Here is a 21,532-nt window from a genome sequence, read left to right as displayed (position 1 = left end):
TATAATGGCGGTACAACCGGGAGAATTCTTAACGTCCCTGGACCTATCCGAAGCCTACCTTCACATCCTGGTCCATCAGGACCACCAGCGCTTCCTGCGCTTTGCTATACTGGGTCATCATTATCAATACCAGGCGCTACTCTTCGGACTAGCTACCGCCTCCAGAACCTTCATCAAAATTATGGTGGTAGTGGTGGCAGCACTGAGGAAAGGAGAGGTCCTGGTATATCCTTATTTGGATGATTGGTTGATCAGGGCAAAGTCTCCGGAGGAGACTCACCACGCGACCACCAGAGTCAAGAACCTACTACAAGAACTCGGGTGGGTCGTGAACACAGGAAAGAGCTGTCTACTGACCTCCCAGTCACAAGAATACCTGGGAGTCCGGTTCGATACGAAACAGAACAAGGTCTACCTGCCACCTCCAAGAAGAATAAAACTGATGGGTCAATTGCAAAAACTGCTGACCTCAGTTCACCCCAAGGTATGGGATTACCTTAAAGTCCTCGGCCTCATGACATCAACTCTGGAAGTCGTCCCATAGGCAAGGGCCCATATGCGACCGCTACAACGTTCCCTATTGTCACGATGGAACCCAGAGTCCCAGAACTACTCAATTCGCCTCCAGCTACCGATAGAGGTTTGGGATCAGCTTCAATGGTGGCTACAGGAAGACCATACTATCCCCACTGAACTGGATCTTGCTCACCACAGACACGAGTCTGCAAGGATGGAGATCCCACTGTTGGGAACTGACGACCCAGGGACAATGGAATAAGGAAGAGGCAGGTGGAACATAAACTGCCTGAAAGTTCGAGCGGTCAGACTAGCCTGCCTATGATTGTCACAGACTCTGAGGTGAGTCTGTCAGTCATGTCGGTCAATGCGACAACCATTGCCTACATCAACCGCCAGGGAGGAACCAAGAGCTAGCAGGTGTCTCTGGAAATAGACCCCCTCATGGCGTGGGCAGAATTAAATCTGCAAGGGATTTTGGCCTCCCACATCTCAGGAAAAGACAACATCTCAGCGGACTACCTCAGCAGAGAGAGCCTAGGTCCGGGGGAATGGTCGCTGGCGGACACGGCCTTCCAGCTGATAGTAAATCGATGGGGTCTCCCAGTCATGGACCTACTGGCAACTCGTCTCAATGCCCAAGTCCCCAGGTTCTTCAGCCGCAGATGAGAACCACAATCTCAGGGAATCGACGCTCTCGTCCAGAACTGGCCAGGGGAAGGACCTTCTGTACACCTTCCCACCCTGGCCACTCTGGGCAGGATCATCCACAATATAGAGCACCACAGGGGACTAGTTTTACTAGTCACCCCAGACTGGCCAAGAAGACCATGGTACACAGACATGTGAAGACTACTGGCAGGGGATCCTCTGCGTGTACCTCCATACATGGACCTTCTTCAGCAGGGACCGATCTCCCACGAAGACCCGGCTCGATTCTCTCTTACAATATGGACCTTGAGAAGGACTAGCCTAAAGAAGCGCGGCTACTCAAAAGCCGTGATTAACACCCTGCTCTGGGCATGCAAGTTCTCCACGTCTCTGTCTTCCATATGGATCTGGAGAGTATTTGAAGCCTGGTGTGAAGACCGCGGTCTCCTCCTGAGGACAGCCAAGATTCCCACGATCCTAGAATTCCTACAGGACGGCATGAGGACGGGGTTGTGTCTCAACTCCCTCAAGGTCCAAGTCGCAGCACTGACCTGTTTCAGGTCCGAAGTGGACGGTATCAGACTATCAACTCATCCTGATGTGTCTCGCTTCCTGAAAGGAGTGAAGCAACTCCGACCACCCCTAAAATGGCCAGTGCCTCTATGGAACCTCAACCTAGTAGTAGACTTCCTAGCAGGGGATTCCTTCAGACCAACACGCGGTATGTCTCTACTTCTCCTGACCTTAAAGACAGCATTTTTGGTTGCAATATGCTCAGCTCGGCGCATCTCGAACATCAAGCACTATCCTGTCGGGAACCGTTCCTCAGGTTCACCTCGGGCACCATACAACTGCGTACAGTACCATCCTTCCTACCGAAAGTGGTTTCCCAGTTCCATATGAACCAAATCATATCCTTCCCCAGATGAGCACAAGGATTCAGAAGACTCACGCCTCCTTCGCCACATGAATATTGGCAGAATCCTAGTCCAATACCTGAAAAGATCGGAACCCTTGCGCAAAACTGATCACCTGTTCGTTCTTCACAGCGGGAAGAAACAAGGGGAAGCGGCATCGCAGTTGACCATAGCCCGCTGGATCAAAGAAGTAATCAAGGCAGCCTACATAGAGGCAGGAAAACCATTACCTCTACAGGTCAAGGCACATTCTACAAGGGCCCAGGCAGTCTCCTGGGCTGAAACCAAGCTGCTTTCTCCAGCTTGGTTTCAGATCTGTCAGGCAGCGACATGGTCGCTGCCCGACAGATCTGAAACCAAGGTCTGAAACAGATCAGACTGAAACAGATCAGACCATGTCGGGTCTGAAACAGATCAGACCCGACATGGTCCTCCCTTCACACCTTCTCCAGGATACAGCCTTAACAAGGGCAGTACTAAGTGGGTCACGAGCAGCCCTCCCACCCTGTTCGGGAGTAGCTTTTGTATATCCCATTGGTCCTGAGTCCATCTGGCTACACACTAGGAAATGGAGAAATTACTTACCTGGTAATTTCGTTTTCCTTAGTGTAGACAGATGGACTCAGCATCCCGCCCACGGCTGCTCCAGAAATCGAGAACCTCTGATATCAAATCTCAAGACTGAGCAAGTACGGGTAAGCCATGGCCTACCCCTAGTTCAAGACACCCACAGTTGTCCAGTGTCTGTGTTTGTTTGAGTGCACTGGTGGTCTCCAGTTTCAAAAGTTTTTTTATATATATATATATATAATCAGTTGAACCAGTTCAAGGTTAATCAAGTATAAAGCAACATATATCCACACTGGCTTTTCAAAGAGAATACTGAAGAGCTAAACTTGCTGCACGGGTATATGTAAGGGTGACATCAGCTTTGAAATCTGACTCCATCTCCCATCTGCTATACCTCTGCTGTTACCTCTTCACTTGTTAATTGTAAACCGACATGATGCGATACTCATCGCGAATGCCGGTATAGAAAAACTTAAAATAAATAAATAAATAAGGAGAGCACAATACACATTGGTCCTGAGGAAAACGAAATTATCAGGTAAGTAATTTCTCCAGTCTTCTTTACCTTTTAGAAGGTTATAAGCTATTTTCCTTGTAATATGTGATATATTGGAAGCCTTTAATGACAACTTGTCATTTTTGCTTCTTCAGGAAGAAGGAAGAAAGCAAGAAGCAAAAAAAAAACTCAGACAAAGAGTGGCTCAAGGAGCACAAGCACAGGGAAAAGGACTCGCAAACACAGACGACGGAGGAAGGGAAGGAAACTAAAGGTTGGTGTGGTATTTAACAGCAGCATCATGAAATGTAAGGAGGAAACATAGGTACAGAGCCAGAGAAGGTCAGAGGGAGACTCATGCAGCAGTAGAGATTCTCATATGTACAGAATCTAATATTCTTCATTAGAGGGAAATAATCACATATACGGAAGCTGGAAGTCCGAATTAGATAGAGGGAGAGAGCTTCACAGATCAGGGCTCGAGAAACTCCCAGGTACGGAACCTGAGAGGCAAGGTTACGGGTACTCATACTTGCAGAAGCTATAACTACACATGGACATTCAGGGGCCGATAGAAGAATATGCAATGATAGTAGCACAGATTTTTACTCCTGTTTTAGCGCACATTTTTCTGCTGCAAGTTAAACCTGGTATTTAACAAGGGTTTTAATGTGGAAAAAGTGCACATTAAAACAGCAGTAAAAACCAGAAGAAAATTAGCATGAGTGCATTGAAATCCCCAGCAGTGCAGGGCACATTTTCTTAATGTTGGAAATTTAACTCCTGGGTCAGAGTCAGAAGTAAAACTTACCGTATTTTTCGCTCCATAAGACGCACCTGACCATAAGACGCACCTAGGATTCAGAGGGGGAAAAAAAATAAATAAATAAATAAATTTGTGCTAAACCGGCTCTGCGTCTGGGCGTCTTATGGAGCAAATTAGGGGAGTGCATAGCTTTTTTTTTTTTTTTCTCCCCATTTTGTTTTCGGGTCTGGGGAGGGCCATTTCGGTCCACTCCCCAGATCAGAAAACTTTTCTTTCTCTGGGAACCCCATCCCAACCCTTTAAATTAACAACCCCCACCCTCCTGACCCCCCCAAGACCTGCCGACTTAATTTACCGCAACCCCCCACCCTCCTGACCCCCCCCAAGACCTGCCGACTTAATTTACCGCAACCCCCCCTCCTGACCCCCCCAAGACCTGCCGACTTAATTTACCGCCACCCCCCACCCTCCTGACCCCCCCAAGACCTGCCGACTTAATTTACCGCAACCCTCCTGACCCCCCCCCACAAGACCTGCCGACTTAATTTACCGCAACCCTCCTGACCCCCCCCCCACAAGACCTGCCGACTTAATTTACCGCAACCCTCCACCCTCCTGACCCCCCCAAGACCTGCCAAACGTCCCTGGTGGTCCAGCGGGGGTCCAGGAGCGGTCCGGGAACGATCTCCTGGGCGTGGGCCGTCGGCTGCCAGTAATCAAAATGGCGCCGACGGCCCATTGCCCTCACTATGTCACTGAGACCAACCAATAGCAGCGGTCGGTCCCAGTGACATAGTGAGGGCAAAGGGCCGTCGGCGCCATTTTGATTACTGGCAGCCGACGGCCCCACACCCAGGAGATCGTTCTTGGACCCCCGCTGGACCACCAGGGACGTTTGGCAGGTCTTGGGGGGGTCAGGAGGGTTGCGGTAAACTAAGTCGGCAGGTCTTGGGGGGGTCAGGAGGGTGGGGGTTGCGGTAAACTAAGTCGGCAGGTCTTGGGGGAGTCAGGAGGGTGGGGGGTTGTTAGATTTTTGTGTTTTTTTTTTTTTTTTTTTATATTCGCTCCATAAGACGCACATACATTTTCCCCCCACTTTTGGGGGAAAAAAAGTGCGTCTTATGGAGCGAAAAATACGGTACCATATTTTTTGCTCCATAAGACGCACCTGACCATTAGACACACCTAGGATTCAGAGGGGGAAAATTTAAAAAAAAAAAAAATGTGTGCTAAACTGGCTGTCTGTGAGTCTTATGGAGCAAATTAGGGGAGTGCATAACACTTTTTTTGGCCCCATTTCGTTTTCTGGTCTGGGGAGGGCCATTTTGGCACTGGTAGCACCAATGGCACCAGTAGCACCGGTAGCACCAATGCACCATTTTGATTACTGGCAGCCGATGGGCCAAGTGCAGGAGATCGCTCCCGGACCCCCGCTGGACCACCAGGGACTTTTGGCAGGTCTTGGGGGGAGTCAGGAGGGTTGGGGGATTGTAGTTAGGGTTTTTTGGGGGGTTTTTTATATTCGCACCATAAGACGCACAGACATTTCCCCCCCCCACTTTTGGGGGGGGAAAAAGTGCATCTTATGGAGCGAAAAATACGGTAACTTACACTTTTAGTGGCCATATTCTATTGCTGTGATCGGTTGATAGTGTCTAGCTGCTTCTGCCACAGAGGGCACAGCAATAGAATAACTTCAGCCACCAGCAATATGAGTTTACTCCTCCTCAGACCCAGGGTAATTTTCAGTATAAGCTGTCTGGGTCGGCACCTATTGGTGAACAATTTACTATTTATTTATTTATTTATTTAAATTCTTTTAATATACCGATGCTCAAGACCAGGTCTTATCGTACCGGTTTACAATAAACTAGGGGGAACCAGTTAACAGAGAAAGCAAAAGTTACATTATAACAGGGAACGTGGAACTAGGCTGTTAGAGAAAAGATAGGTTAAACAAATTCTAACTGGAGAGAAGGGCAAAAAGCAGGAGAGGGTGCTTACAGGATAAGAATTATGTACAAATTTACATAGTGTATATGAATTAAGCAAGTTATAAGATAGTGCAATTAGTCGAACAACAGTTCCTTTGAGTTGCGGAAATGGACGCATCCGTGGGGTATGAGACTCATCCGTGGGGTATGAGACATTACTCTCTGCATCAATGACAGGGGATGGCAGGAAATCAATGACAGGGGATGGCAGGAAAGTTCTAGTTACTAGTTCTGTGCAGCCTGACTTTGGCATACTGTTTAGATGTAGATGTTCCCCAGAGAGCTTACACTTTGTTCAGCTAGCTGTCCACCCAAGAGAGCTTATGCTTTGATTTTACTTGCCATGCAAAATGGTATTGCATGTGAAATTGGTGCTGTACAACCTAACTTTTGGACACATTTTTGCATCCAAGACCATTCTGGCAAGGCATAGTATGTAAAATCAAAGCAAAAGCTCTCTTGGGTGGGCACCAACAGCTGAGCAGTATGCACTTTGGAACTGTGCATGTACTGTTCCGCAAGAAAACTTGACTGGTGCCCGTCTCAGAGAGCTTACGTTTTGTTCAGTTGTAGGTGTCATTTAAAGAGAGCCCAAGAGAGCTTATGCTGAAAATGTAACTCTTTCATTGGCCTGAGGTGGCATAAACTCATTTCTGGTTGTAAGTGTTATTATCCCAGGACAAGCAGGATGCTAGTCCTCACATATGGGTGACGTCAGTAACGGAGCCCTAGTGCGGGAAAACTTCTGTCAAAGTTTCTAGAAACTTTTGACTGGCAGCCTGGGGCTACTGGGCATGCCCAGCATGCCATGATATTCTCTGCCACAGGGGTCTCACTTCAGTCTTCGTTTTTCCACGCAGCTGGACAGCAGCACGGATATCGGAGCCCTCTGAGTTACCTCAGTGTTACAATTCTAATATATATTTCTCTCCATTAAGGGTCTCAAAAATTTTTTCATATATCACCGGCTGGTGAATTATTTCGGTTTTCAAAAAAAAAACCCCCAAAATTCAATTTTCTGTCATCGACAGCTGTCGATGTCAAGATGTCCTCAGGATTCAAAAAATGCCCGAATTGTAACCGCACAATGTCGGTTACCGATCCGCACAAAGAGTGCGTTAGAAGTCTCGGGGAAAAACACGACATTTCATCGTGTGAGAAATGTCAAGAGATGACGCCAAAAGGCCGTAAGCTCCGCCAGGAGAAGATCCAACAGCTATTCAGCTTACAACTGACTCCTTCTCCGGCTACTTCTTCGAAATCTTCGCCATCCGGAGTATCGAAAAAGGTACTGTTAAAAAAAGCACCGAGCTGACTGTTCCGGAGATAAATCCTCCCCTATTCCGTCGACATCGTCGATACACTCGGCAGTAGATGTCCGGCCTAAACATCTATACATCGCCACAGACACGCCCCGACCTCACCGTCGGCACTTGACCGAGGAGAACCGTTACCAAAACGGCCTAAACTTACTATAGCCTCGGTGCCTGAAGGGCCTACTCCGACGTCACTTCTGCAGCATACAGAGGCATCGACACTTCCACCGGTGGCACCACCTTCGTCGATGCCACAGGACTTCACAGCCTACATAAGAGGCAGTTTTACAAGCGATTAAGGAACACCTGCCGGTGACGTCCCCTTTAACATCGACTTCACCGATGCCGGTACAATCAGTACCGAGGTCTCTTCCATCGATGGTGCCAGCGATTCCGGGGCATTTCCCGATGCCGGGTATCGACCCAATGCCGGGAACTCTCCCAATGCCGGGGCCTGTCTCGATGCTGGGGTGCTCTCTCGATGCCAGCCATTGCCTCGACAATGGAGGCTTACTCGACACCGGCCACTAGATCTATGCCACTCACTGCCATGTCGACAACAACCATAGCAGCGCAAAGCCCCGTCCGGCTTCCGGATTCGTTCCTCCCTCCAGAGCGAACGACTACATTCACCTCGATGCCCTCATTGATGCCTAATTTTTCATCGAGTATACCATCGATGCTTCCTGCTCGTTTTCATCAGGCATCGCCGTATATACACACCATGGGTACCGAGCAGTCATCGAGAGACAAGACACCGATGTCAGCGATGACAAAGACAAAATCTACGATGCCACTTTCTTCTACAGTGGATACATCATCTGAAGCAAGATTATATTCAATACTTCAGAAAAAATATCAGGATCTCCTGGATTCTTTACCTCCAAACCCGGTGGAAGAGGAGGCTTCTCCACAAGAACCCATTCCAGGACCCTCTGGTGTACCTCCTCCACATCCAGCTAAAAAACCAGGTACTCATACTCCAGAATATGATTCCTGCAGCGACACACAATCTGACACCTCAGAAACTTTCATGTCTGACCCGTCTCCTCCTCATCCAAGAAAGCAGTCTCCACCAGAAGACCTTACTTTCTCCTCTTTTATCCAAGAGATGGCCGACTCTATTCCATTTAAATTAGAATCTGAGCAGGATCTCCGTCACCAAACTCTTGAGGTGCTACAATTCGTAGACCCCCCAAGCAAGTCATGGCAATACCTATCCATGATATTCTTCTTCAACTTCAACAAAGAATGTGGGAACATCCTTGCTCTGTTCTTCCCATCAATAAAAGAATGGACTCCACCTATTTAGTCCAACCTGCACCAGGTTCCCAGAAATCCCAACTGCCGCATTCTTCTGTGGTGGTAGAATCAGCACAGAAAAAAGCAAAAAGATCAAGAGTGCACTCCTCTAATCCTCTAGGGAAGGATAATAGGTTCTTGGACACATTTGGAAGGAAGGTTTTTCAAGGTGCAATCCTCAATTCTAGAATTGCAGCCTACCAATTGTACATCACACAGTACCAAAGGAACCTCTGGAAGCAGATGGAGGAGTTCATACCATCCTTGCCCCAGGAATTCAGAGAGCCAGCACAACATCTCATTCAAAAAGCTTTTGAAGCCGGCAAGCGTGAAGTTAGAGCCGCCTATGACTCTTTTGAGACAGCCTCAAGGGTGGCAGCTTCTGGCATAAGTGCTCACAGATGGGCCTGGCTAAAGGCATCAGACCTCAGAACAGAGGTCCAAGAAAAGTTGGTAGACCTACCCTGTGCAGGGGATAACTTATTTGGCACAAAAGTTCAAGAAGCGGTCTCTCAACTAAAAGAGCATACGGAGACCTTAAGGCAGTTATCTTCCATGCCTCATGATACCACTACCCACGCTGTACGTCGTACCCAGCGAAGGGATATTCGCAGGCCCTATTACCGTCCTAAAAGATACTATCCACCGGCAACTAGGCCTCGCCAACCAAGATCCCAGCACAGGCCACAACCTCGCCAACAAAGAACAACCAGACCTGCACCTGCCGCTCAAACAGGTCCCACAGCTGGTTTTTGAAAACATCTCCAGAGAACCCAGCCAATCTCTGAATCCTCACTCACACTTACCAGTGGGGGGAAGATTATCCCATTTCTACAGCACATGGAAAACCATAACTACAGATCAATGGGTTCTTTCCATCATATTCCACAGGTACAAGCTCAATTTCCTAACAATACCTACAGAGCTTCAAGCACCTCTGATTCCTCCCAACAGAAATCACATTCCTCAACTTCAAATAGAATTATCCACCCTTCTGAAATCCAGGGCCATAGAGCCAGTGCCCCAGTCTTAGCAGGGCAGAGGATTCTACTTCCGATATTTCCTCATTCCAAAGAAATCAGGAGGCCTACGGCCCATCCTAGACCTCAGAAATCTAAACAAATTTCTAAAAAAGGAAAAGTTCAGAATGGCCTCGCTAGGTACCATGCTTCCACTCCTCCAAAAAGAAGATTGGCTGTGTTCTCTGGACCTTCAAGATGCATATGCTCACATCCCAATATTTCCTCCTCACCGCAAATATCTGCGTTTCATGGTAGGTCATCAACATTTCCAATACAGGGTACTGCCCTTCGGACTCGCCTCTGCTCCCAGAGTATTCACAAAATGTCTGGCAGTAATAGCAGCACACTTACACAAACAAGGTGTTCATGTCTTCCCATACCTAGACGATTGGCTCATCAGGAGTCAGTCTCAACAAGGAGCAATCAATTCTCTCAATCAAACCATTGCTCTACTTCATGCCATGGTATTTCTCATAAATTATCAAAAGTCCCACCTCACACCGTCTCACTTGCTCCAATTCATAGGAGCAGAGTTGAACATCGTCCTTGCAAAGGCTTTTCTACCCGAGGATCGAGCAGAAACATTAACCTTCCTAGCACACTTGATTTTCTCAAGCACGCAGACAACAGCTCATCGTATTCTAATTTTACTAGGCCACATGGCCTCCACAGTTCATGTCACTCCTATGGCAAGACTAGCCATGAGAGTAACCCAATGGACATTACGGTCACAATGGATCCAAGCCATTCAACCACTACATTCTCCAATTCAGGTAACCCACCAACTACACTCTTCGCTCCTTTGGTGGATCAACACAGACAACTTGCGCAAGGGCTTACCCTTCCAACAACCAGTTCCACAAATTACTTTAACTACAGATGCATCCACCTTGGGTTGGGGAGCTCACATAGACAATCTCCAAACTCAAGGAACTTGGACAAAACTTGAAGCAACATATCAAATCAATTTTCTGGAACTTCGAGCTATACGTTATGCACTACATGTGTTCAAGGATTGCATTTCACACAAGACTATTCTGATTCAAACAGACAATACAGTAGCCATGTGGTACATCAACAAACAGGGAGGTACGGGCTCGTATCTCCTGTGTCCGGAAGCTGCACAAATTTGGGGCTGGGCCCTGAATCACTCAATGTTCCTACGAGCCACTTATCTGGCAGGTATACACAATGTCGTAGCGGATCGACTCAGTCGTCAATTCCAACCACACGAATGGTCCCTGGATCCTGCAGTAGCGGCCAGGATATTCCAACATTGGGGCCAACCAACAATAGACCGCTTTGCGTCACATCTCAATCACAAAGTGGACAAGTTCTGTTCTCTACACAAACAGAAGAACCAACCAGCCAAGGACGCCTTTGCTCGGCCTTGGAACTCAGGCCTACTATACGCGTATCCTCCAATACCGCTCATAACCAAAACTCTGGTGAAACTACAACAGGACAAGGGGTCCATGATACTCATAGCCCCATATTTGCCTCGACAAGTATGGTTTCCCACACTGTTGGACCTCTCAGTCAGGGATCCAATTCGACTGGGCATAGCTCCCACTCTCATAACTCAGGATCAGGGCCGGTTACGACATCCCAACCTTCAGTCCCTATCCCTGACAGCATGGATGTTGAAAGTTTGATATTACAACCACTCAATCTTTCAACTCATATTTCACAAGTACTCATAGCTTCACGTAAACCTTCCACAAGAAAGAATTACGCTTCCAAATGGAAAAGATTCACCTACTGGTGCAAGCAAAACAACATTGATCCCTTCACTTGCACCATTACCTCGCTACTAGACTACTTATACCATCTTTCAGACTCTGGTCTTCAGACTTCATCCGTAAGAGTTCATTTAAGTGCAATCTCAGCTTACCATAATAAGGGAGGAGATGCACCAATTTCCACATAACCTCTCGTCAGCAGATTTATGAGAGGTTTAACTCAACTCAAACCACCAATTCGACCTCCAGTCACAGAATGGGACTTGAATCTGGTATTAACAAGACTTATGCGTTCTCCTTTCGAACCCATAGCCTCCTGTGACATTAAATTTCTCACATGGAAGACTAGCCATTACATCGGCTAGAAGAGTTAGTGAATTACAAGCACTGGTCACGTACGCACCCTACACAAGGTTTTTCCTTGACAGAGTGGTCCTCCGTACACATCCAAAATTCCTTCCCAAAGTGGTCACGGAATTCCACTTGAACCAATCCATAGTTTTACCCACATTCTTTCCAAGACCTCACTCTCACCAAGGAGAAGCAGCCTTGCATACTTTGGACTGTAAATGTGCTTTATCCTTTTATCTCAGCCGCACTGCAGTTCACAGGAAATCCAATCAGCTCTTTGTATCTTATGATCCAAACAAACCAGGTAAAGCAATGGGTAAACACATTCTATCCAATTGGCTAGCAGATTGCATACAGTTTTGCTATGAAAAAGCAGGCTTTCCTCTCCAAGGGCGAGTGAAGGCACACGCCGTAAGAGCAATGTCAACCTCAGTAGCACACTACTGTTCGTTCGGTGCCCAATACTTGACATATGTAAAGCAGCAACATGGACTTCCCTTCACACTTTTGCAGCTCATTACTGCTTGGACAACAAGGAAAACAAGATTCGGCCTATGGACAATCTGTCTTAAAGAACTTGTTTCCAGTTTAAACCCAACTCCTTCTGCAACCAAATTCATGCTATCTTCGGCTGACTCATTTCCGCAACAACACATCACTGTTGCCTTCATATTAAATAATTCAGCCTCTAGCTTGCTAATCACCCATATGTGAGGACTAGCATCCTGCTTGTCCTGGGATAAAGCAAAATTGCTTACCTTGTAATAGGTGTTATCCCAGGACAGCAGGATGTAGTCCTCACGGAACCCACCCGCCACCTCGCGGAGTTGGGCCTTCCTATTTTCCTAATTTTATTTTGCTAATGCTTATTGCTACATACGAGACTGAAGTGAGACCCCTGTGGCAGAGAATATCATGGCATGCTGGGCATGCCCAGTAGCCCCAGGCTGCCAGTCAAAAGTTTCTAGAAACTTTGACAGAAGTTTTCCCACACTAGGGCTCCGTTACTGACGTCACCCATATGTGAGGACTACATCCTGCTGTCCTGGGATAACACCTATTACAAGGTAAGCAATTTTGCTTTCCTGTTCGTACCCCAGATTAGTCTAGACAAGCGGGTTTTACATCCCTACCAGCAGATGGAGGCTGAGAACTAAAAACTTTGAGGCACTGCTACATAACCAAGAGTGCCACCTGCAGTCCCTCAGTATTTCTCTGTCTCCAGCAGATTGTAGAGGTGCATATCTGCAGTTAAAAATTAAAAAATTAAAAAAGGGAAGAAAATGGACAGAAGAAAACTTAGAAGACATTCCCTGAGGTGTTAGGTTCCTCCTTTGGCCATTCCTCAGGTTGAGCGGGGGTTGATAATCCCTGATCAACTTTAGCCCACGGCAGATCCAGGGGCCGGACAGCTAGGGGTGTGGTTTCTTCTTATCCTCTGAAGGCTCCTTCCCAGAGGTGTTACTAGCTGCAGGGAAGTATTCCTTTTTTTTGTTTGAATTTTTTCCTTTGCTGGGCTGTTTCTTTAAAAAAAAAAAAAGCAAGTGTTACATTTTTTGTTCAGCAAACGCTCAGGCTGTTCATTGGGATAGGCTCTGACTGGGGAAGGGAGCAGTGTAGCTCGTCTGTGTGTGGCTTTGAACTGCTCGGGGAGCTGGAGGTTGCATTGGGCTGTGTTCCCTTCCTCTCCCGCGCGCTGTGATCACGTGACTTCTGTTCCTTTGCATCAGGCCCAGCCACATGGAGACAAGATGACTCCGACAGTGGTTTCACAGTGCAGGAAAGCTTGTCGGGCCGGTGGGCCTGACTCGGGGACAGCTGAATGCAGCGGCGCAATGCTGCGATTCGTTTCTGAAGAGGAGAGGGCCCCCAGGGGGAATGAGGCCCTGTCAGGATTAATACTGGGAGCTTAAACAGCCTGTCAGGCAGGAGGGCTACAGCTTGGAAGGTGATGGACTCCCCTCCCCTCCTGGGGGGGAGGGGGGAAGAGATGTGAACTATGGGCTGGACAGGGGAGAGGTTGATGTGGAGTTTTCCCTCAGAATTTGTCTTCTGCATAAGGCCTTTTTAACCAGAAAAGCACTGGTTATAAAAGGGCATTTCTGTCAGATGTCTCAACCTGCTTCAAAGAGGCCGAGGGGCTCCTTGGCCAGGGAGTCAGGGGACCTCCTTTGCTGGTTGGGCCTGGACTATCCTAAGGGGCCTGGCAGCTCAAATGATTCGGACGAATGACCTGGAAGAAGGTCTTGGGGTTGGTCTGGGGGTGGATCAGGATGACCCAGCAGATCTCACAGCAGATGTCGATCAGGATAGGGATCATGACATGGCTGATCTGGAAGAGGTCCCAATAATGGAGGGAGATGACAGCAGGTGTTTGTTCTGTTCCGTAAGGAGGAGTTGAGGCCCCTTATTTCTCATGTTCGGAAGGAACTGGGTATTAAGGTGGTCCAGATGGAGTCAGATAATGAAGGATTGGGTCTGGTGTTGTTGGGACTCTGGGGCCCACCGAAGGCCTTTCCTCTCCCTAAAAGGGTCAAGAAACTGGTAAACCAGGAATGGGACTTCCCGGAGACGAGCCCCAAGGTGGCTAGAGCCATAGCAAAGTTGTATTCCCTCATGGAGCATATCCTGCAGCTGCTGATATTGCTGAAGGTGTATGCTTCAGTCTGGGCAGTCACTAACAAGAGGATCATTCTTGTTGTGGGTTTGGCAATGTTAAAGGATGCACAGGACCGTAGCTTAGAGATTCATCGGGAGAGAATGTTTGAAGTCTTGGTGCTTAGCCTATGAGCGGTAATCTGTGGAAGTCTGATGCAGAAGTCCTGTTTACACTGGGTCCAGAAGTCTCAGGAGAAGTCTTCAGCAGACGCTGGTGTTAATAGCCAGGCAACTCAGGTGGAGGCCAGGATTGCATATGAGGCTGATGCACTTTGACTTGAACTAGATTTCAGCCAGAAATACGGTCACGGCAGTCTGTGTGACGTTTGCTGTCGTTGTGGAACTGGTCAGCTTATATGTGGTCCAAGTCTTAGCCCTGTAATCTTCCCTTTAAAGGAAGGAAAATTATTCGAGGAGGACCTGTAACAATTGATAAAGGTTTTGGGTGAGTCTAAAAGAATAAGCTGCCGGAGAACAAGATAACAGGGAAGTCTTTTCAGCCTCGCTCTAGGTTTCGGGAGGTGCGGTGGTTTTCGTCCCATTAAGGGTTCTGCATTGTCTTCGGGGCAGAATCAGGGGGTCCGGTAGGCAGCAATCCTTTCGAGGCACCCGTAGAGAGAGCTCCGACCGGGGGGGCTGGCATTGGTAAGGCTTCACAATGAAGCCAGGCTGGTTCACTCTCTCAAGATGGGTAGTGGAAGGCCATCTATCATAGTTTTTCGAAGCGTAATAAGGGACAGCTATGCGTTAGAATTTTTTCGCCTCATCACGGAAGCTTTTTTTTTTTTTGTATTAAAAGCTTTTATTAGCGCAACAATGAGCATCAACAAATAGCATACAAATTGAGAACAATAAGACTTAAACCAAACTGTAAGAAACGTAGACAATTTGTACAACTCTTTCCCTTCCCCCCCCTTATGCCAAATATGCTAGTAACATCTTATAGTTTATAAGTAGTACTTAGTAGGGATGTGAATCGTTTTTGAACGATTAAAATTATCGATAATTTTAAAATCGTCCAAAAATCGTTAGAGTGCACGATACAATACAAATGCCCCCGATTTATCGTCAGGGGCATTTGTATTGTATCGTTAAATAGGGCGCGGGAAAACCGGCACACCAAAACAACCCTAACCCGCCCCCGAACCTTTAAAACAAATCCCCCACCCTCCCGAACCCCCCCCCCAAAATGTTTTAAATTACCTGGGGTCCAGTGGGGGGGTCCCGGCGTGATCTCCCGCTCTCTGGCAACGGCTGCGTTAAGAGAAATGGCGCCGGTGGCCCTTTGCCTTTATGTGACAGGGCAAAGGTAGCGCCGGCGCCATTTTGGTTCCTGGCTCCCGACGTCACGCGTGCAGGAGATCGCTCCCGGACCCCCGCTGGACCCCCAGGGACTTTTGGCCAGCTTGGGGGGCCTCCTGACCCCCACAAGACTTGCCAAAAGTCCAGCGGGGGTCCGGGAGCGACCTCCTGCATGCGGGCCGTATTGCCAATATTCAAAATGGCGCCGGCGCTACCTTTGCCCTCACTATGTCATACGGGCGACCACGCGTTTTGGTGGCTATTTGACTAGATGGGAGTAATTCTACCTTTATAAAATGTGCAATTTGCGCATATTCCAAGAAAGGAAACTGAACAGTAGGATATTTTGCCACTAAAGTAGAGTATGTATGTAGGCGACCCTCATGCATCATAGCACCAATAGTGTTTAATCTCAATTTCTTCCAGATTGGAAACGCTTGTTTAAGCATTCCGATTGCGAACCTGGTATTGCAAAATAAGGCTGAAAGCGAATGATATTCTGTATTTCCCACTAATTTTGGTTTCCAGCGTAGCCATATCTTTAGCATGGTTGCAAGTGGAGGAGGCAGGGACGGGATGAAGAGCCATGTGGTCCGGGGCTGCCAGAAGAGAACTGTGGTAGGTTCGTTGCCTATAAGGTAACGTTCAATCGACTGCCAGGGTACAGGATGCAAAGCTGTAACGTGATTATGTAAAACCGTCTTCAGTTGGGCCGCCGCATAGTACCACTCTAGATTTGGGACGCCCAAGCCTCCACATTCCTTTGATCTGTAAAGAACAGATCTGGCTATCCTGGGGGGTCTTTTTCCGTCGAAAATTTCCGTTGAAGTCTCTTCAGCAAACCAGGTGAGAGATAGACAGGGAGAGTAATGAAAAGGTAGAGGAATCTGGGCAGAACATTCATCTTAATAATGGCTATATGCCCCAACCATGAATGGGGATCCCTGTACCAGCGGATGAGATCCCTCTCTATAGCTTTGAATAATGGTGCATAATTAATGTGATACAGCTTATCGACTTCCGCTCCCAGGTATACCCCTAAATATTTTAATGGTTTAGATGTCCATCGAAATGGTAACTGATGCTGAAGCGCCTGCGCTTCAGAAGTAGACACGTTGATGTTGAGAATTTCTGACTTTTCCAGATTAACTTTGAAGCCAGAAACGGAGCTAAACTGCTGGATGGCTGTCAGTACCGCCGGTAACAAGGTCTTGGGTTGCGTGAGAGTGAAAAGAATATCATCCGCAAAAAGAGTCAGCTTATACTGAGTTCGCCCAAGTTGTACTCCAGAGACACCATCTGTATTGCAGATAATTGCAGCAAACGGCTCCAAGAAAAGAGCAAAAAGTAGAAGGGGACAATGGGCAACCTTGACGAGTGCCGCGCTCTATGTGAAAATTAGGACCGTAGCCTCCGTTGACCTTCACCTGTGCTGACGGATGATTATATAGTTGTTGAAGCCACTGAAGAAAATGGGTCCCAAACCCCATTTTTAACAAGGTATGAAATAAGAAAGGCCAGTGCACCATGTCGAACGCTTTTTTAGCGTAGACTGCGAGAAGCACACTAGGGATGGCTTCTTCACGGACCCACCAAAGGAGATTTACTGCTCTACGTACGTTATCAGAAGCCGACCTGCCAGGCACAAACCTCGCCTGATCCGGATGTACCAGTTCCGGTAGCAGGGGGTTAAGGTGTTCTGCTAGAATACAGGCCAACAATTTGAGATCAAGATTGATCAACGAAATCGGGCGATATGACCCGCAGAGGGTAGGGTCTTTGCCAGGTTTTGCGATAACAGTGATGCCAGCAGTATTGGAATGTGGACTTATGACCTCTCCATCTCGAAGTGCGTTGAAGGCATTCAGTAGAGAAGGCGCCAAGGTGGTAGTGAAGGTTTTGTAATATTTACTGGTCAGACCGTCTAGGCCTGGAGCCTTACCAGCCTTCAGAGCTTTAATAGCCTGTTGAACTTCAATAAGAGTAATAGGTCTGTCTAAGCGAGCTCGCTGTACCTCTGTCAGGAGGGGAATGGACGTTTTACTCAAATAATCATCTATAGTTTCCAAGGATATATCCATATGAGATTTATATAGGGCTGCATAAAAATTTGTAAAGCATTGGTGAATATCTTGAGAGTTCGTAACTAATATTCCATTGTCAGATTTAATCTTGGCAATACTATTACGAAGTAGTTCGCCTTTAAGACGCTGTGCAAGCAGACGGCCAGCCTTGTTACCTCCTTCAAAGTAAGTTTGCTTGGTTTTATTCAATGCATGGGCTATTTGCGCATTATCTAGTGTTTGAAGGTCTTGGCGCGCCTTAGTAAGTTGCTTGTAAATAGTGGTCGTTGGTCTTTATCAGCACATGTGCTGTGCTGATAAAGACTTAATCTCCTGGGTGAGTAGTTGCCGTTGTTTATCCTTATTACGTTTGCAATAGACAGCCCTAGAAATCAGTTCTCCTCTGACAAAGGCTTTAGTGCAATCCCAAATAGCCATGGAGGAGGTCTCCGTGTGAGCTTGGTTGCGGAAATAATCCTTTAGTAGGTCTTCCAGCTTCTTCACAAATAAGGCATCATCTAGTAAGCTCTCGTTTAATCGCCAGTATTGTGTGCCTCGGGTGATATCCTTTAAGGTAATTACCAGCCACACGGGCATGATCGCTCCAGGTTATCGGCTCAATCTCCACCCTTTTAACGTCATTCTGTAAGCTTTTGTCTACAAAAAGGTAGTTAATACGTGTATAGGTAGTATGGGCATGAGAGTAATAAGTATACTGCCTGGAGGTTGGAAAACGCTGTCGCCACATATCCACAATGTTCCATTTATCTAACGAGTAGGAGCTCACGCCTGGCTGTTCCCATATTAGAAGTCCCCATATGTGAATTGTCCAAGTAGGGCTTTAGCGTTAGGTTGAAATCACCTCCCATTATCAGCTTTTAATCCGACCGGAGTAATAAGCAATCCTCTAATTGCTGCAAAAAGTGCAATTGAGTGGTATTGGTAGCGTAGATATTAGCAATGGTAAGCACTAATTGCCCTATTCTTAATGTCACCAGTAAAATGCGGCCTCCTGGGTCTTCATATCGATGCAGCACTTCATGCACCACTGACGTTGAAATTAGTGTAGCTACCCTGGTGTATTTGGATCCTTGCGTACTAGATGCAAAAAACTGTGTTGGGTAGTTCTTATGTCTCAAAAGTTTCACATGGTGTCGTCTAAGGTGGGTCTCCTGGAGGAGTACTATGTCCGCGTGCAAGGTGTCTAATTCTTGGAACAGCAATTGGCGTTTCCGGTTAGTATGTAGACCCTTGACATTCAGGGATAAAAGTTTAACCATTGTACCACATATTATTCCCTACATTAATAAGAAAGTGAGCATTTCCATATAGCATATGATAGCACATCATACTAGGCAGAAGGTAAGCATGTATGATAAGAAGCATAATTCGACATTGCACCCCAAAAATCCCCTCAACGGGTTTGATATCTGCCCAACCACCCTGGCAAAATCCCCTTCCCACGGGGGCTCCAGCACACGTGGAGAACGACATGAGGCTAGCACCTCCATCTCATTAGCCAACCCCCCACCCACCGTCCCTTATATCAAAGGTGTAATGCATAGCAGTAAGAAAGCAGCAATAATATGTATCATACATTACTAATGATATTTTAAAAACAAACTCTTATAACGTTATAAGATAACACATCCCAGTGACACAAACAACCAGAGCTCTTCAACTCTTATGATCTTCCCACATGAGATCTCCGTGCTTAAAGTAACAACTAATACAGTTCCGCAGACATACAGTGAGTTCACCCTTGTTCATCCAGGGTATGGCCTTGTTCCTCAGGCTGGCGACTAAGTCACCTGCGGCCATTAGTTACCCGCTGCCAGCGTGGTTGAGTATCCTTCTCCTGTTGTACTGTATTTGGGGCAGGTAGAGTAAAGGTGACCGGGAGACCAGCAGCTTTGAACGCCTCCGCCGCTTCCTGCAAAGTTTTGTGCGATATGTAATACCCTGCAGGGCAAATGAGAGCCCGAACAGAAAAGTCCATCGGTAGCGTACCTGGGCTCCTCGTAGCGCTCTGGTGGCTTCGCGAAGATCAAATCGCTTCTTTAAAGTTATGGGGGCCAAGTCCTGAAAGATAGCTATGTCTGCGCCTTCCCACTGCCATGTTGGCTGAGAACGCGAGGCCTCATAAATTTGTGTCTTTTGTGTAAAGTTACTAAGGCAGATGATAATATCTCGGGTCCTGTTATCAGACCGTGGGCCCAAGGCTCGGTGCGCGCGCTCAATAGCGATTACCGGTTGGGTCTAGTCAGCTGCCACCTCTGACGCAGTAAGGCGCTTGGAGAGGAAAAAGGAGCAGATTTTACTTGCGGTTTCTACAACATCTTTGAAGGCTTCGGTTTCAGGAACCCCTCGAATTCTAATGTTTCGCCTCGTGCGATTTACGAGATCTTCCAATTTCTCTAAAATTGCCTGATTCTCAGTCTGAAGCTGTGTGAACTGCGTAGCACATGCCGCCATCTTAGTGGCCTGCCCATCCGACCTAGTCTCGAGCTCATCAATCCTGTTCCCCATCGCTGCCATGTCGTCTTTCAGTTCCTCATTGGTGGCAAGAAGCTCCGCTTTATGCTGCCGGAGATCGTTACAAAGTTCAATGAACCAGCCTCGGATTTCATCACGGCTGGGAATATCTGTAAGGTGAAGCGTAGGGCCCAACGTGGCTGACTCTTCCCCGCCGCTTGCAATACCAAGATGGCCGTCGGTCTGCACCTCACCTTCGGGGGGAGGATCTGCAGTTTTTCTTTTAGCAGCCATTAGGATTGGGACTCGACTCCCACAGGGTTGAAAGTCTGAATTTTCGTGTCACAGGTGCGCTCTGGGACGGTGTATTAGGAGGCTAGCGATGGGAGCTCAGCTTTCACACGTCCATCTCCTACGCGCGCTCGACAGCGCCCCCCATCACGGAAGCTTTTGTGATGTCTCATTGCAGCAGCATCCGTGGCAATTCAGGACACGTTGTGTCGCCTTCAGTTGCTGGCATGATTGTACTGGTGGCAGCTAGGAAGTGCAGTCGTGGGAGGTACTTGGTTTATTGTGTTGTGCCAAAAAAAGGAGCCTTTCGCCCCATCCTCAATCTACAAAAGGTGAAAAGTGATACTGAGAGTTCCCTGTTTTCCTGTATGGAAACATTGTGGATGGCGATAGTGGCAGTTCATGTGGAGTTTATCGAGCCTTACCTGGACTTGACAGAAGCCTATCTGCACTTACCCATTCAGGAAGAACATCAAAGTTTCTTCGTGTTATGGTTCTGAGGTAACTTTTCCAGTTTCGGGCCCTCCCGTTCAGTTTGGCAACTACACCTCGCACAAAGGTGATGTGGTGGTGGTGGCAGTTACTCTCCACAGGGAGGGGGGGTCCTAGTTCATGCTTATCTGACTTAACACTTATTACTGTTTGCTATGCTGGTGGTATGGTGACCTGTGACCTGCTGGGCTAGACTGTCTCCTTTGTTCTGCCCCCATTGTCAGTTTATCCACAAATTCACTTGTAGTGTGCAAAGAAAGAAAACAGACAAAGAATGGTTTAAAAATCTATTCCTTTACATGTAAGTGCTTCAGGGCACTCCTTGTCTGTGTACAGACCTGACTGAGGCCTTCCTGACAGCTGATGCCTGTTGGCACAGTTCTCTTGGAGACCTCATATGCTATTTACATGATGGAGGTTAGATGTTATCTGGACGACTGGCTTATCTGAGGGAAATCTGAGGAGGTATGCCAGCTGTCTGTGCGCATGGTGATGGATATGTTGTGAACTGGGCGGTGAATTTGGTGAAGTCGCCTTACCCAGATGTTGCAATACTTAGGGGCGAAGTTTGATACGCAGCTCGGCAGAGTGTTTCTCTCCTTGGATAA

General features: G+C 47.5%; 1 protein-coding gene across 8 annotated transcripts in view; it reads left to right on the top strand.

Moving 5' to 3' along the window:
* PHRF1 (PHD and ring finger domains 1) overlaps positions 1-21,532 on the top strand; it is a 352,385-nt gene that overhangs the window by 152,296 nt on the left and 178,557 nt on the right. For all 8 annotated transcript variants that reach the window (XM_029582942.1, XM_029582938.1, XM_029582941.1 and 5 more), the window contains one exon: positions 3,306-3,424. In XM_029582942.1, coding sequence (XP_029438802.1) covers positions 3,306-3,424 — 119 coding nt within the window. The remainder of the gene's footprint in view (positions 1-3,305; positions 3,425-21,532) is intronic.

The sequence above is a fragment of the Rhinatrema bivittatum genome, chromosome 17, assembly GCF_901001135.1.
Source record: "Rhinatrema bivittatum chromosome 17, aRhiBiv1.1, whole genome shotgun sequence".
Classification (NCBI taxonomy): Eukaryota; Metazoa; Chordata; class Amphibia; order Gymnophiona; family Rhinatrematidae; genus Rhinatrema; species Rhinatrema bivittatum.
Note: the sequence above shows the minus strand (reverse complement) of the source record. Positions and strands in the feature narration are given on the sequence as shown.